The sequence below is a fragment of the Anopheles funestus genome, chromosome 3RL (assembly GCF_943734845.2).
Source record: "Anopheles funestus chromosome 3RL, idAnoFuneDA-416_04, whole genome shotgun sequence".
Classification (NCBI taxonomy): Eukaryota; Metazoa; Arthropoda; class Insecta; order Diptera; family Culicidae; genus Anopheles; species Anopheles funestus.
The window spans coordinates 28328289-28343436 of record NC_064599.1 but is presented as its reverse complement, the minus strand read 5'-3'; the positions used below and the strand labels follow the sequence as shown (position 1 = coordinate 28343436).

The 15148-nt window shown below is 38.8% G+C and overlaps 1 protein-coding gene across 5 annotated transcripts in view; it reads left to right on the top strand.

The window, feature by feature from the left end:
* The window catches only part of LOC125771413 (protein qui-1), a 58304-nt gene that overhangs the window by 12913 nt on the left and 30243 nt on the right, over positions 1–15148 (top strand). For all 5 annotated transcript variants that reach the window (XM_049441995.1, XM_049441996.1, XM_049441997.1 and 2 more), the window contains exons 3-9: positions 7405–7786; positions 8019–8098; positions 8189–8323; positions 10016–10227; positions 11698–11894; positions 13946–14120; positions 14501–14660. In XM_049441995.1, the coding sequence (XP_049297952.1) occupies positions 7672–7786; positions 8019–8098; positions 8189–8323; positions 10016–10227; positions 11698–11894; positions 13946–14120; positions 14501–14660 (1074 nt within the window). In that variant the 5' untranslated portion in view covers positions 7405–7671. The remainder of the gene's footprint in view (positions 1–7404; positions 7787–8018; positions 8099–8188; positions 8324–10015; positions 10228–11697; positions 11895–13945; positions 14121–14500; positions 14661–15148) is intronic.

Here is a 15148-nt window from a genome sequence, read left to right as displayed (position 1 = left end):
GTTCTTTTCTGTTTTTCCTACGGGAGTTATCAAGTAGGCATAGCCATTTTTTCAACACGAATAATGTTGAACACTTCTGAAACAAACAAGCTCTAACGAATAAATCAATCAAAGTAGGTACACATGAGGATTTCTTTGTGCAATTTTATTCAATAAAATGTAAAGTGAGTGATAAGTAAGTAAAAAGCAAGATAAGTGTGGTAATATTTATAAAATGTAAAAATTAAAAATGTGTAGTGATGGTCCTCCGCATCATGAACATGGTGCAATATAAGTCCTTCGTTTTGATACGTACAAGAAGCCCAAGCGACTCAGGAGTTGCTCGCAGTTTTAATTACTGTCCAATAGCTCATGTATTTTTTTTTCCTCAAAGGTATGTACATTCGGCAATAGATGAACTAGCCCAGAATGCTTTTGGTGATAGTTTAAAAATACTTCATCCGTTTTGATACGTACAAGAAGCCCAAGCGACTCAGGAGTTGCTCGCAGTTTTAATTACTGTTCATTAGCTCATGTAATTTTTTTTTCCCTTAAAGGTATATTCGGTGATACATGAACTAGCCCAGAAAGCTTTTGATGACAGTTTAAAAATACTTCATACATCGGATCAACAATTGATGCTTCTTTTCAGCGAATGCATGCGTTGGTCATCGTGGGAAGGGTTCTGAACATGGTGCAATAAGTCCTTCGTTTTGATACGTACAAGAAGCCCAAGCGACTCAGGAGTTGCTCGCAGTTTAATTACTGTTCACAATCATGTTCACTGCTCATGTAATTTTTTTCCCTTAAAGGTACATTCGGCGATACATGAACTAGCCCAGAATTTTTCGTTTCGCTAGGTGGCCTCTGGCCAATATTATGAGTTCGTTTCTGTTTTTCCTACGGGAGTTATCAAGTAGGCATAGCCATTTTTTCAACACGAATAATGTTGAACACTAGGTATACTGAAACAAACAAGCTCTAATGAATAAATCAATCAAAGTAGTAGTGTCATGTGTACGACGATTTATTTGTGCAACTTTTTCATTAAAGCGTAAAGTGAGTGATAAATAAACATGTGGTACATGTGGAATCGGCGCCTTACACGGAAGGATCTGATATTAAATCCCAATCGTCAAGGAAAGTCAGAAATGTCTCCTGAAGTAGCAGAAAAGAAGAAGAGCCACAAAAAATAAGAAAAATTGCTGATTGGGGATATCATTTGGATTAAGAATTGCAATAATTTAAGAATTTTCAGTTAATCAACTATATTCTCTAATCACCGCTCTAATAATACCACACGAATCAAGATTGAACACTCAAAATGTTTGCATTAATTACAAAACGCACGGTTAAGGGCAAAGCTAGGTTTGCCGGGTAAGCTAGTTTAATATTTAATATAAAATCAGCATCAATCTGGTAGTGCAATTTTCCTTTTTTTCCACTTTAAACGTTCGAAATATTATTTTATAATTTCTGATGTTCCAATACAAGACTAAAGTATCTTGTTTAAGACTCCGATGAGTTACAACGCTCTGCTGTGATAGTTTAAGTGACTATTTAGTAAAGCAATTTCATTGGTTAAGCAGTTTATGAATAAAGAGCTGTGGCAACTGAATCACTTCCGTATAACACCATTTTTTCAAACCCCTTTTGTGAACTTCAAACTAAATAAATAAGACTTTTTATATTACAAATTACTTTTCTGAACGGGGGAGCAAAACTACAAAGCGCGTTGAGTTAATAAAGTTATCCAGAATTCAAAAAACTAGAGCCAAATCCTCATCACGCTCTAACGGTTTTCGCTTCATTCGCTCTGCCGGATCGTATGATAAACTGAGCCGATAAGCTTTAAATTACTTTCTTGCGTTGAATCTGCTTCGTGGAACAAATCTTTATGCCGATTGCCGTGGGATTAGCCCGCTGCACGTTAGGTAATTACATTTCCAGCAAAACAAAGCGACGGACCAAAAAGGTAAAATACCCCAACGTAATCAAACGGAGGGCGTACTGGCGGACAGAAGCAAAACCACCATAAATGAAGATTACAAATTGTTGAGCTACTGTCCGAATACTGTGCGAAGCTTAATTTGTTTATATAGGACCGGGGACAACACAGGCGACAACATTTCGACGTTTCGAGTTATTCTTCGGCTGTGCAGTGGTTGTAGATGAGCAGTGAGCAACAACAAAAAAAAGCATGTCGCTTCACTACGCTACACCACTCAACTTCCGAGAGTCATTCGAGCAGCGGTCACAGCAGTGCAGAGGATCGGGCCCGTTTCCTGTTCCTTCCGCAGAAGCAGTGAACCATGGTAGCGTGATAAAAACTTCTTACTGCCCGTCTAGTTCTTTGCGCTTTCTTTCAAGAGTCACTTGTTTGGCAAAAGTTGAGCGAAATGTCTAGAATGTCGCCTTTCCCCTTTTTTCTTGTCCATCTTCCACCGTTGCTTAACCCCTTTGGGAATGTCTGATGGGGATTTTTTTTTCTGTGTGTGTGTGTTTTTGTCCACCACTTTCAAATCCACCGTCATTTAGTTGACCGGTTGGGTCTTTCCTTTTTTGGTTGTTTTGCGCAAAGTCATCGAGCGCTTTTCCGGTTGCATTCTTTTGTCGAGCGGTTGATAAATGAAGCGCAAACAGTGCCCTCCGTGGAAGGCCAGGAATTGTGATGGGGTTTTGGGAGGGGGGGGGGGGGAGAGGAAACTAGGCCGATCTAGGGGTGGATGATCAATTTTCCCCAGGAGTGGTAACACACAAAAAAAATATGTGTGTGTGTGCTGAAAATACTCATCCGGAGCCATAACAGCGCGTGTAGAGTGTGCCCAAAATGAAGACAAGCGGAAGAAATCGAAATACCCGTACCATAGTGTGTTGGGCCGACCCACATAAAACATTCGTTTGGACAGTGTCAATCTGAGCATTCGTAAAAATTGCGAAGAAACGTGACACCACTGTTCTTTTTAGGTTAGTTTTCATCGTTACGTTTTTGGTAGACTCTGAGCAACGGATTGTACGAACTCGTGCCATAGCGAAAGTCATGCGGAACTGCCGGAATTCATCAGCAAAAATCCGGGAAAGCAGTGTGGTATGACACATTTTTTCCTGACTCTGACTGTCCGGTACAGTAGTTGGTAGTGACTGGAAGACTGATTTGCATTCGCATTTCATTTGACCAGTTTTATCAAGCGAAGTTGCAAAAAAAAACCTGCTGAACATATTGCGATGAAAAGGGCAAAAATTGTGAATTTAAATCTTCCGAGGAATTCGTATAGTGACAGTGAGAAAATTGGTTATTTTTAGACGTTTGCATTGTTTAATTACACTGAAAATGGGAAAATTACATACATTAAAGTAGTGCAACATACTCCTTAACAAACCTACATTTGCACTGGTGGGGGTTTTAAAAATTATTCAAAGGTAGAATAAACACTGTTTGCTACTGCACTAATAATAATAAATATAATATAAATAATAAAAATAATATAAATATTAAACTGATAGTCCATAAATTTACGAAGAAAAAACATAAACGACTTATAAATAAAAAAATGTGAGTAAATAAATAAACATAAAAAATTATTGTAAAAGAAATAAATGAAAACCAAAATCAACAAGACAAATAAATGAACGAATAAATAAAAAACGATAGAACTTAAAATAGAACTATTGAGCAACTTTTGTTACATTGTTCTCAACTGAAACATTATTTATTTTAAACATTTTCTTTGTCACATGTTAGCTTATTTTCATAGTCACATGTTAATAGAAATATTTTTTTCATCTTCAAATTGGTTTTATTAGATTCTTCAAATTTTATGTAGAAACAAAAGAACAAAGTAAGGAAAGTTGCACCCATCAGCATGTTACTTGGGATATTATTTATGATTTTGCTATCGGGTCGCGCTGGGTTACGTTAGTGCACAAATATTCACGGATGGCCAACAGCAACATATCCAACGAGTTGCCCTTAATCGACCCAATATCCAAAACTAACCGGAAAAAGTATTGAACAGTCCCGAAGTCAACCGTAGCATTTTTAACCCATATAAAAATGTTTCAAACAAACTTTCATCCTTCAAAGAACAAAAATAAAAATGGGAAAAATATATTATCATTGGCTGTAACACAACAACAAAAAACAGACAAAAACAAGGGACTGAGAAAGTTAAAGCATTTTTCAACCATTTATGTTCGTACCGGGTGGAAACGAAACATAAAAAATAGAAACTAAAAACAAAAAAGCAAAATAAATCACTCAGCGGTATCGCCACACTCTCTCTCACACACACACACACAGACAGTGGCGAGCTGCTCTTTTGCATACCAGTAATCTGCTTCACGGTAAGTTTTTCCGCATTTTGATGGGATTTTTGGCATGCTTCCGATGGAGATGCCGGTGGTAAACGCTGGTGGAGATTTTCTTTCGCCTTTCGTATGAACAGCAAGCGATACGCGACCAGTCCACACCCCAGCATATTAAAGACCGTGGATGACCCCCGTTTGGGGGGGTGGATGATGCTCTGTATATTTGGGGCCGGGCTATCGTAAAACGCGCTTTGCTTATGCAGACCTTGAGGTGTGAAACTTTGAGCAAACTTATCGCGGCAGTGAGTTTTTCGCCGATTCGTGGGGTGAATTTTAAATTCGCATTGTATTCGCGAGTAGAGGAATGGAAAAGTTTGCTGTGCTGGTGAGTGGATCGTTTCTCAACTCAGAAAAGCATCTTTAAAATATGAAATTTAAAACATGTATTTACTACTAGAAATAAAAAAAAATAGGCGAAACTAATTGAAAACAGATTTAAACGTAATAGGAACGTTTACATTGCATACTTTTCAGGCGCAGACGATTTCGATCGCTTCTCAGCAAATTTTAAGTTACGGTTCAGTTATAATTGGGCGATATCGAAGTACGAGTGTCGTAAATTAGGTAGGTTTAAACTACTTCCTGTCACAAAACGGTGCAGCAAACGGTCGGATACATCTGTTATTGAAGAAAGCCAACCGTACCGAGTCACTCATCGTTGCCGAGGACGAGGAAAGTCTTACAGCGCGTCTACCGTGTGGACTTACAGCTTTGCGATGGCTTGAAGCGTTTGCCGTGTGGTTCAATGTAAACTACACACATACTATATATTTTCCTTTTTGGGGGAAATAACTTTTAGGTTGCACTGCAGTAGTCCCATATGGCTCCTGCCATAACGTACCAGAGCCTTATATCGTGCTTGGTACTAAGAGTGTCAGTCATAGTAGTGGTAGTGGAACGGTGAACTAAATTCATATACACCATGTGTAAGAAGCACCGTGAGCGTATGCAAATTTAATGACATTTAAATAATCTTCTACCATTTCCGATGGTTGTAGCGCTACACCCCACGAACATGTATCACAAAATGTGAAGCGTTCTAGGTTGAAAATTCGCACTGTAAGAGCTTCATGTGGTGTTTTGTTGAAAATTGAATTTTCACATTTTTTGGTTCTTTTGGAGCCAAAAATATGTTGTTGCCGTACAGGCGTCTTTAAGGGGAAAGATTAATTTATAGCTGTATTCGCGCGTTGAAAATTGGACCAGTGGGACAATAAGCGTACGTTTGCTTGTGCTTATTACCCACACTGGCGGGGTAGGTTTTGGTTCATGTGAATGTCAGGCTAATGAAGGTTGTAAATTATATCTTCTGTCCCTAGTTTAGTTATATTCGTACTACTAAAGTATAACAAACTTGGTAGGATTTCGAGGTTGAGAAGTATGATCAGACATCATGGTCAAATGGATCGAACACCGGGTTAAGAAAATCTCAAATTAAAATATGTCCGAGAAATTTATTTTCATCTAAAAAGTGTGAACACGCTTAATGGAAAAATTTAATATTAAAAAGTCAGCAAGGAATATTCGCCGAGGTAGCAAAAACAAAATCTACCAAATCGATTTATTTTGTCTTTCATGATGAATGATGCATAATGTTAGCATTTTATTACGTTTTGAAGCGGCTATTAAAAACTTTAATCTTGCACAATAATCATGAGCGTATTTTTGCTGTGAAAATTGTAATGCTGTGGGAAAGTGCTATAAAGTTTTTACGAGAATACTAAGGGTACCATTATCGTGCCAAATATTATAACCAGTCAGTTGTTTTATGATGTAGATTATATTCACACTAAAAGCCCTTATATGTTGCTGTGTACATGAAAGGATCAGTCTGCAGTTTATGGTTGGAAACACAGAACGACAATAACAAAAAAATCGTTTCTAATTTTTCTAGCTTCAAGAGTGTTTAGCTAAGAGTGTCTATTTCATTAGACAAGATGAACTTTAAAATAGTTCTCAATTTCTTATAAACTATTGCTTTCCATTCATAACTAACATTAAATATTATTCGGATCGCTTAACGGTTTTGGGTTTGAAGTCACTTAACCAATAAAGTTCCACAAATTGCCTACATTTACGCTCAAACTCGGGTGAGCTGTGAGCTAGTAGTTATGGCAAAATATTTACATTTATATTACTTCATTTTTCATAGTTTAAAAAATCAAATATGTTTCCACTAAACAGTGTTTGCCTGCTGCAAGATGAACTGTTTGTTCGTTCTTGCTGTACACACGTAATAGATCCCCACAAATCATGAGTTAGTGGTCTTGTCACGAAATTCATCTATCATCGTTCGCCGTTCGTTGCAGTTCGTGGCATGCTTTTACACCCGTCGTAAACATTATAGCTTTCAAAAGGGGGAATCGGAGCTTTTTTTTTTTGGTTCTCCAAACACTCGCAGAATGTAGCTGCGAATTGTTCTCGCCCTGGCACAAACTAACTAGTTTCGTCGAGATGAAGTAAATGGATGATGATGGTACTAAACCTAAGAGAGTATCAACCAAGGAGTGCAATTTTCGATCCAAGTTGTTTGCTTTTCGTGACCCCTTGCATTAAGATATCTTCAGTTCTGTTTTACAACTTCACTTTTTTGGCCACATTCGTCAAAATAATCATCACCAATGTTTATTATAACGTTGTCACACGTTTGTCGCACACGTTTGATAGTTTTATAAATTAATATCTATCTATAAAATATACAATAAAAGACTATTTATAGAATGGAAATGAAATATTTTCATTTAGCAAAGATATGACACACTTTTCTGTAAATGAAATGGATTAAAGTGTGTGTCATTCTTGCGGGTAATATGATCCATAGCAAGGGCACGTTAAGACGATTATAGCACCATTGCACAAAGTTATTTCTCGTCCCGTTGCCCATGCTGACTTCTCGACTCGAATTGCTCATCGGAAATGTTCATCAAATGATAACACACACAAACACAGCAAATACTCTGCCAATGGTCCAGTGACAAAGTAAACGTAAATCAATTTCCATTGCATATTTTATTTACTTCCGCTCACTAGTGTCTTTATTCGCTTCCATTTCCACAGTGCGTCGGCAACACCATCATCGCCGGCACCGGTCATCGTTAGTGCGGTACACAAGCGCGACCGGATGGCGATGTGGAAACATTATGAGGATGTAATGTTCATCAAGTTGATTGCGACGGATTCATAATCGAAAGAAACAATTCGTAACCTTTCGAGCAAACACTCGGTGGCCCTGCGCACACATACGCACGCACACACACACACAAAGAGACACAACATTTTCGTCCCCTCGTCCCGGATACTGGCACAAACACAAATGCCAACAGCATGGCGGCAGCGATAGAGGAAGCAGTGTTTAATGCTCTACGGGGACATCACAATGCGCATACGAAGCTGCCTTCGCCCCGAATAATTAAGATCTATGTGGCAAGTTTAAAGGATGGTAAGTTCTTGTACGTTATGTAAAGAGTTTGCAAAAGAAGCAAGAAAAAGGATTAGAGCTATTTGTACAGTAAAATGATCAAAGTAAAAGCACCGTAGAAGATGCCAATACTGTTACTCATTTATGAGCTGAAACAAACAGATAAACAGATCTGCAATACTCTGCTAACTTTCATTTCGTTTTCGATCGATACCGTTGGGGGGTTTTTCGTTGCTGTTGATTCACTGCACAGACTTCAAAGAGGAACGCCGTCTACTGCTGGAAGTGATTGGTCCGGATCTGCAAACCCTGTACGATGACCGGCAGCTTGAGGTAAAATGATAAATCTGCTGGATTTATCAATTGTAAGCAGCAATCAGATTGACTCATCGCTTCCAATGCATCTTCTTTCGACGATTGTAGATTGAAATAGTTGACATACACTTCGGTACCGGTAGCGATGGATTCACCACCGTAGAACTGGATCCGTACGTGCTCGAGGATCACCTGGAGGAAATCGAAACATGCCATGCCGTGTCGAAAAGTGTATTTCTAATCGTAAGTTTCCACTGGCAAAAACCGTTGCTAGTTCGGTTAAGATAACACATCACCGTTTTGTGAGAGAGATGAAATCGTTACCGTCCGAGAACTCGTTTCCAGGGGGTTTCTTTCTTTTCCCCTTTTCCCGTTTTATTGCTCTTTCAAGCACTCTGTTGATGGCCGATTCGGTGGCATTTCATCTAAGCGATTGAATTGATTTGTCAGCAAAGGGAAAGCAAAGAGCACTTTATGGACGATTTGATGCTTTGCTTAACAGAGCAGATTTTTCCAAGCTTGGTAACGATGGCGTTTGTAAAAGCGGTTGAGGTTGAGGGAGAGAAATGCTTTATCACGCTGTACCTGCCAGAAAGCGGGCCTATATTGTACAGGGATGGATAATATGCACTGGCAGTGTATAGCGCAATGATTAATGGGCAAAGAAACTAACAAAGCAACAATCAGGGAGAAAAAAATACTTTGCTTTTTTCAGATTTTCCAAAAAAAAAAACATTTGCAAAAAAATAGACTCAAAAAAGAAAATCATTTCATAAATCTTATTTAATGCTCTTTTTACAGGGTTTTCTCGTTGGGAAAGTTAGAATAGAATTTTTGAATATTTTTCAAGTAAAATTGGAATGTGTTGCGTTGGATGAAGATGCCTTCGGTACAGGGTTTTCAAAGGCATTTCATTGACATGAAATGCTACTGTTTGCAACTGTTGCACAATTTGCAACCATTGCTCTATGGTTTTGTTAAACAAGTCAATTCAATCTTCTGTACATTTCATTATCTTTCTGAAAGAGTCCATTATATCCCTGAAAAAAAAAATAACATCTCGATGAACATGTGAATTATACCATCGAAAACCCTATAAGTTGAAATCCTTTAATTGGTATTAACTTTCTCAATGATAATATTGTATTAAACTTTCTTTTGCAATGAACAGAAGCGCCGTATTACAGGCGTTTCGAACTCTGTTGAATTTTGTTAAAGTTGAGTTGAATTATGTTGAAGTTCACAAGAAACAAAATCCAGATAAAAATCCAGTTAAAGTTGCAACTTTGCAAACTTGATAACAACTTGATGAAAATAATTTGCCTCGATAAACAAAAGCCAGACATTTAAGCTTTTGAGTTGAAATATCTGCTGTTTGTAACCTCATTTAGGGGTTTTGCTTTGTAATATTTCGATCACCCGTAACAATTTGTTGCTTTGCTTATCTTTGGTTACCCGTTTAGCGTTTAACTAAACAATAAGATTAAACGAAAATGCAACGAAAACTGGAAACGCACGTTAAGAAAAAGGTCTTGAACCCTCTGTAAAGGATTTATTGAACGCAATTCAATATCAATCGATTGAAAAACCAACCTTTTCAATACATTAGAAAAGTTGAAAGAACTGTAAGAATCGGAAAAAAGGTGGATGAAACATCCCATCCCCATCATTTCATGCGGTAGCGCATCTTTATTCTGTTTTTCCCTTTCTCTCAATTTGAGGATGTTTTGACGAGTTATGAGTTAGCTTACGGGGGTTTTCTTCCGGTTTCTATAAAAAAAACGGTGAGTGATTGGTGTTTCCGGTTTAACTTACGTTTTGTTTCACTATCCCATTGGCAATACCGGTCCATTTCACCATCATGTGTCCGGCAAAACACCGTTTTCGACGTCTTCGATTTTCCATCATCATCCACACACAAAAATACACCAACAGGTACTGCTTGGGTCACGTTTAGGCAATTTTTTACTGCCAACCAAACTCGACCCCACCATTTTTACGGCCATTTCGAAGCTATCGACCGGCGACGAGGTGGAATGTTTGCGGAAGTGGTACAGCACCAGAGGCCAACAGACGGGCATCCATCCGGTGGACGAGAGGCTGGCGAACGGTGAAGGATGCTACTACTGGCTGGCTACGGACTACAGGTGGGTGGCAAAACCATTTCAATTTCCTTCTTCTTACAGTGCGATTTTCGGTCGCCCTCCATATAAGGGGGAAGGCCCTTGGGGCTGACGGAAAGAGAGACATAAAGTGCTGGATGATGAATTGATTATTTTTATTGCTGATTGGTATCGGGCCGATGGCTTCGATACGATCGACAATATTTTAATGATCGCAAGATACTAGAAGAAATTGAGCAATGGTCACAGGAGAGCGAGAAGTTATCAATCATGCTTATTTATCGGATGCTATATTCAGGTTATGGCGTTCATTTATTATTGTATTAGACGATTAATTAAATCAATCCCCAATCGATAGAGATGTTTCGTTTGAAAAAAAGACAAAAGAAAAATGCATTCGTTTCGGTTTGCGATTATTTTTGATATGGATTAAAAATTGATGACTTTTATCAATAGTACAATAAAAAGTATATAAAGCTAAACCACTTGCCAATTTGAATCAATTAAAAGAATAGTTGGCTGTTTATTACATGTATTTTTATGTTGCATGGAGAATTGTTCAAAGTGACCAAAATATAAGATTTAATAAAATTTTTAATTAATGAGTACCTACATTTTATAACTGTGTTTAGCATTTTATTAATCTGCCTTCTTTACTTTTTTGTTATCCTTTAATAAAATAGCTCTACAGTGATGTAACAAGCCAATAATTACATTCATGAATAATTTCATAATGATAAGTTTATTAATTTATTACGAAAGGAAAAATAATCGAAAAAAATCCAAAACTAAGTACAAAAGATCGGTTCGGCAAAGGAAAGGACTTCTCCGTGGAAAATTAATCCATTACGAAAAGTCAATAGAACTAATTTATCTTGTACGGGTGCCGCCAGTCGAAAGGACTCGGAATGAATAAATTTACTAAATGTCGCCCATCTAATGGTGATGATTGAAAACCGGGAAATTCGCTCAATTTTGCACTTGTAAGAGTCTTGCAAATATTCACTCTTTACCTCGTACAAGTCATCCTTACCTTTCGCCACAAGTCCTTGACACAATCGCGCTTTCTTTGCTCAGTCGCATTGCGAAGTAGAATGCGAAACATTTAATTAGCTAAGCCACGTCAACAATTCCCTCCCCCCTCTGAATGGAAATTGCGTTGCTTCAGGGTGACGTTATTGTCCTTTGTACAGGAAACGATGGAGGCAGGTTTTTCTTGAATTAAGAGGCATGAGTTTGTGGTTTGGTGGGGGGGGGGGATGAAGCACTATATCAAAAACATTACCTCAGATCAAATCAGTTATTGCTGGTGACGGACCGATTGCTTTCCGGCCTTAGAACCCACCGAACGGTAACCAGGCTAAATGCCCTTGTATCGACGACAGTGACGTAATCCGCATCATTCCCAATCATTCCCAATTCCCCAACCCCTCTTTGCTTACGGTTTATCACGCATTTTCTTCGCTTTGTTCAATATTTCTTTTCCATTTCCAGAACGTTGGATCGGGCGGAATGGGTGAAGGAAGCGGAACGGTTGCGCGAGCTGCTAGAAAGACGGTTAGAGGAAGTGTTGCGCCTGGCTGCGGGAAAGGAAAAGTCATCCGAAGATGGATTGGACGGGGAACAATTCTGTGATAATCTGAAACGACTGAAAACCAGAGCTATCGCACGGGAAATTGAAAAGGGTTTAGGTAAGTGGATCGTTCGTAATGGGGGGAGTGTATGTCAACGATTTCGAGAGTTTCTACCCAACGCTGATGTGGTTTTATTTTGTCACGCGAAGAACCCCCCTCGGGTTGATCGTTCGATGATGGTTCAATAGAGTTGTAGCACTCACTGTCAACTGCCGACTGCTTGTAGCGTCTGTTAGACGAAGTGGGTTCAGAAAAAAGAGAGAAATTTGTGGATATTGATGGAAATGGCACTTTCAACAGGCTTTCAAAAATAAGCCTCAATACTTCGATTTTGGAAAATTTTCTTAGTCAAGTGGAAGTGAGCCGAAAGTTTTCATTTAAAGCATAATGTTATGCACATTGTTTCAAATATTCAATTATAGCGAAATGAAATTATTGACCACTTTCCCCACGCCCCCTGCGTACGGATATTCATAGCAGCTGACCTTTTCGCAGCGATGGAATGTTCACAAGCGGCGAGATTGTAACGGATTATCGTTTCATCATGTTTCCACGTCACGTAACAAGGTTAATGGAGAGTAATGGAAATCAGTTGTCATTTCCCGATGCGCTCGCGGAACGTGTCCACTTAGCGTTCATTATCGTGATTGTCCGTTTTGTTTTGGTGTGTAGATAACCGGCTTGCACCCGGAAGCTTGTAATTGATAAATGCCAAATGTAGAGAGTAGTAGATGGTGAAAGTCCTATTACGACAATCGTTCCGTTTTGCATGAATCGGAAAATCAATAAACGCTTACTTACGATCGATTACATTTCATTAGACGTTTGTGTGATGTAGTTGTTTTTGAGAGGCTTAGAAGCGTTGATAGTAAGGTTTTGGGCAACAAAGATTTATTCTTACTTTTGCATTAACTGAAAACAATAACAATAGAAAGTAAAGATCTTAATGATGAGTAATGCAAGATGCTCTATTTATATAATATTCCTTTCCCAATCAATGAATAGTTGGAGATTCAACTTCAAGATTCAAGCGCCTAATGTATTCCCCTTTTTGGACAATTCTTTGTAGGAAAGCAGTAACAAAAATTACAAAAATAATTATTTGATTGCATTAGAAGGCATTTTCAATTAATATTTTAATCATTTCCTTAAACTTTGCGCTATAAAATCACTCAGTTATCCAAATGAAAAGTCCGCTTTTGTCGAATCCGCATACCTCGGGGATTACCTATAAATGTACAGGTTAGTAACCGAGGTACACAGTGCCTTTTATATTTCAAAATTTGACAGATCAACGATTTTATAGCACACAATTGATTGATAATGTCTTTTAATTTATTCAAATATTTTTTAAAATAATTTTTATTAGTGTCGCTTATCTCGGGGACTATCTGTATAGTATAAGTAACAATTAAAGAAATTGTACCTTTTATTCGTAAGTCCTGCTTATCCGGCCGTGGATTTCGAGTACCAAAGAATAAGGATAATGGACGTTTTACTATAATTAATTTACTACACGTCCTATAATTCATCTGTGTTGTCGACAGGCGCAAACATCTAGCTCGCATCCAACATATTAATTAGCTTTGCTCGTGGTTGGTGAACGTTTGAGTTGTTTTGTTTGGTTTTATTTGATCGTTCTAAGAAAAGCAATAAACATTAGAACAAATATTATTGCTTGTCGTTATGTTACATCGACGCTCCGATACAGAAAAAAATGTGTCGCCATGTCGCAAGGTATAAAACAACATTCGCTGTGAGCATTAAAAAATGAACAATAGTCTTTTTTGGGATTCTTTAATGAGAAGATTGCATGTTACGATACCATTCCCATTACACTATTTCACCATCTTTCCATATCTGTCCATCCACTGGCACAGAAGAAAACAAAAAATGGCCGACCAAAAACCACTTTCGGTGCCAGGTTGTTCTGTTACAAAACACATCACGTCTAGCGTGGAGTTGGAATCGACCTAAATAAATAGATAATCAGCACCGCTGTGTTGCACACCATTAACCGTTCATCCATCTTTTCTTTTTCGTCCCCGTGTTCGTGACCATCTATCTACCGTCATCGTTTGTATTTGCCACCGCTTGTCCGCTTCTAGCGTGTTCACCGGGACGCATTTTGACACTTTTTCGCCAGTGGCAGAAGCAGCCGGAAAATGGTTCTACCGAGCACGGAGATGATGGTCCCCCGGGCACGGCCGAATGCACGGATGTGGAACAGCTAGTGAGCAGCCTCGTACAAGCGTTACCTGCCAGCAATCACCAGACGTTAACGTAAGTCTATATGAAATGAACCAACGAAAAAAAAAACGGAAGGAAATCAGTGACCGGTTCGCTCTGTTTTCCCACCTGTTTTTTTTTTTGTTGGGCCATCAGTTCCTGCGTTCCGACCAGTTGCGAAACTCATTTGAGCCACGAATTTCCCGTCCATTTCGGACCTCACCGTGGATAGATGAAACTAAACGAAGAAAGAAAAAAAACATCCACATGAATATTCATTCCCTAACCGGTTTGTTTGTTTTGTTCTTTTCATTCCATTCGTCGATCGTCGCTTCGGTGGTTTTTTTTTGTGCACGTTGGGTAAATCTATCCGATATCTCGGGGTGGATTGGTACGGGCCCGATGTTTTCATTACTGATTTTTCGAACGTGCAGCGTTGATTGGGCGGAAAATGGAATCGACCCGGAGCTCGAATGTCACGATCTCTACTTGAGCGGCTTCAAGAACAAAATGTTCGAAATGATGAAGGCTTCCATCGATCAGGATTTGGCCAAGGATCCGAACGGTGGCAAGGGACGCAAGAAGACGGTACAGGTAAGTTGGATGGGAGGGTGTAGAATAACAAATACAATCGTAGGTCTGTTTGGGGAGGTGTTTTTTTTAGCTCGTGCTCGAGCCGGAAGCAAAGTGCTAATGTCGGTACATATGTTCGTTAATCCCCGATATGATGGAATGATTTTCACCGATGCTTGAAACTTTTGCACTTGAAAACGCTCATCGATCGTCGATGTGGGTGAATGAATTGGTGGCGATTTTGGTCGAATGTGTGTAAATGATGGTCGTTTCAGCACAACAATGCTCGACCGTGCAGTAGGAGAAACTCGTTACTGCTATACGTACAACAATAAGCAACGTTATTGCGGTATAACCAACAAAAGCCTTTTATTTATTTACACAAGTAGCTTTCCCGTAATAAATCTATAGCATTTGCTGTTCAATATTTGAGTGTGTTGGTGCTGGTGCATGGAAACAATAGACTGTTCGTACGAGTGATAGGAGTGGAAGCGCAGCTTATTAGTAGG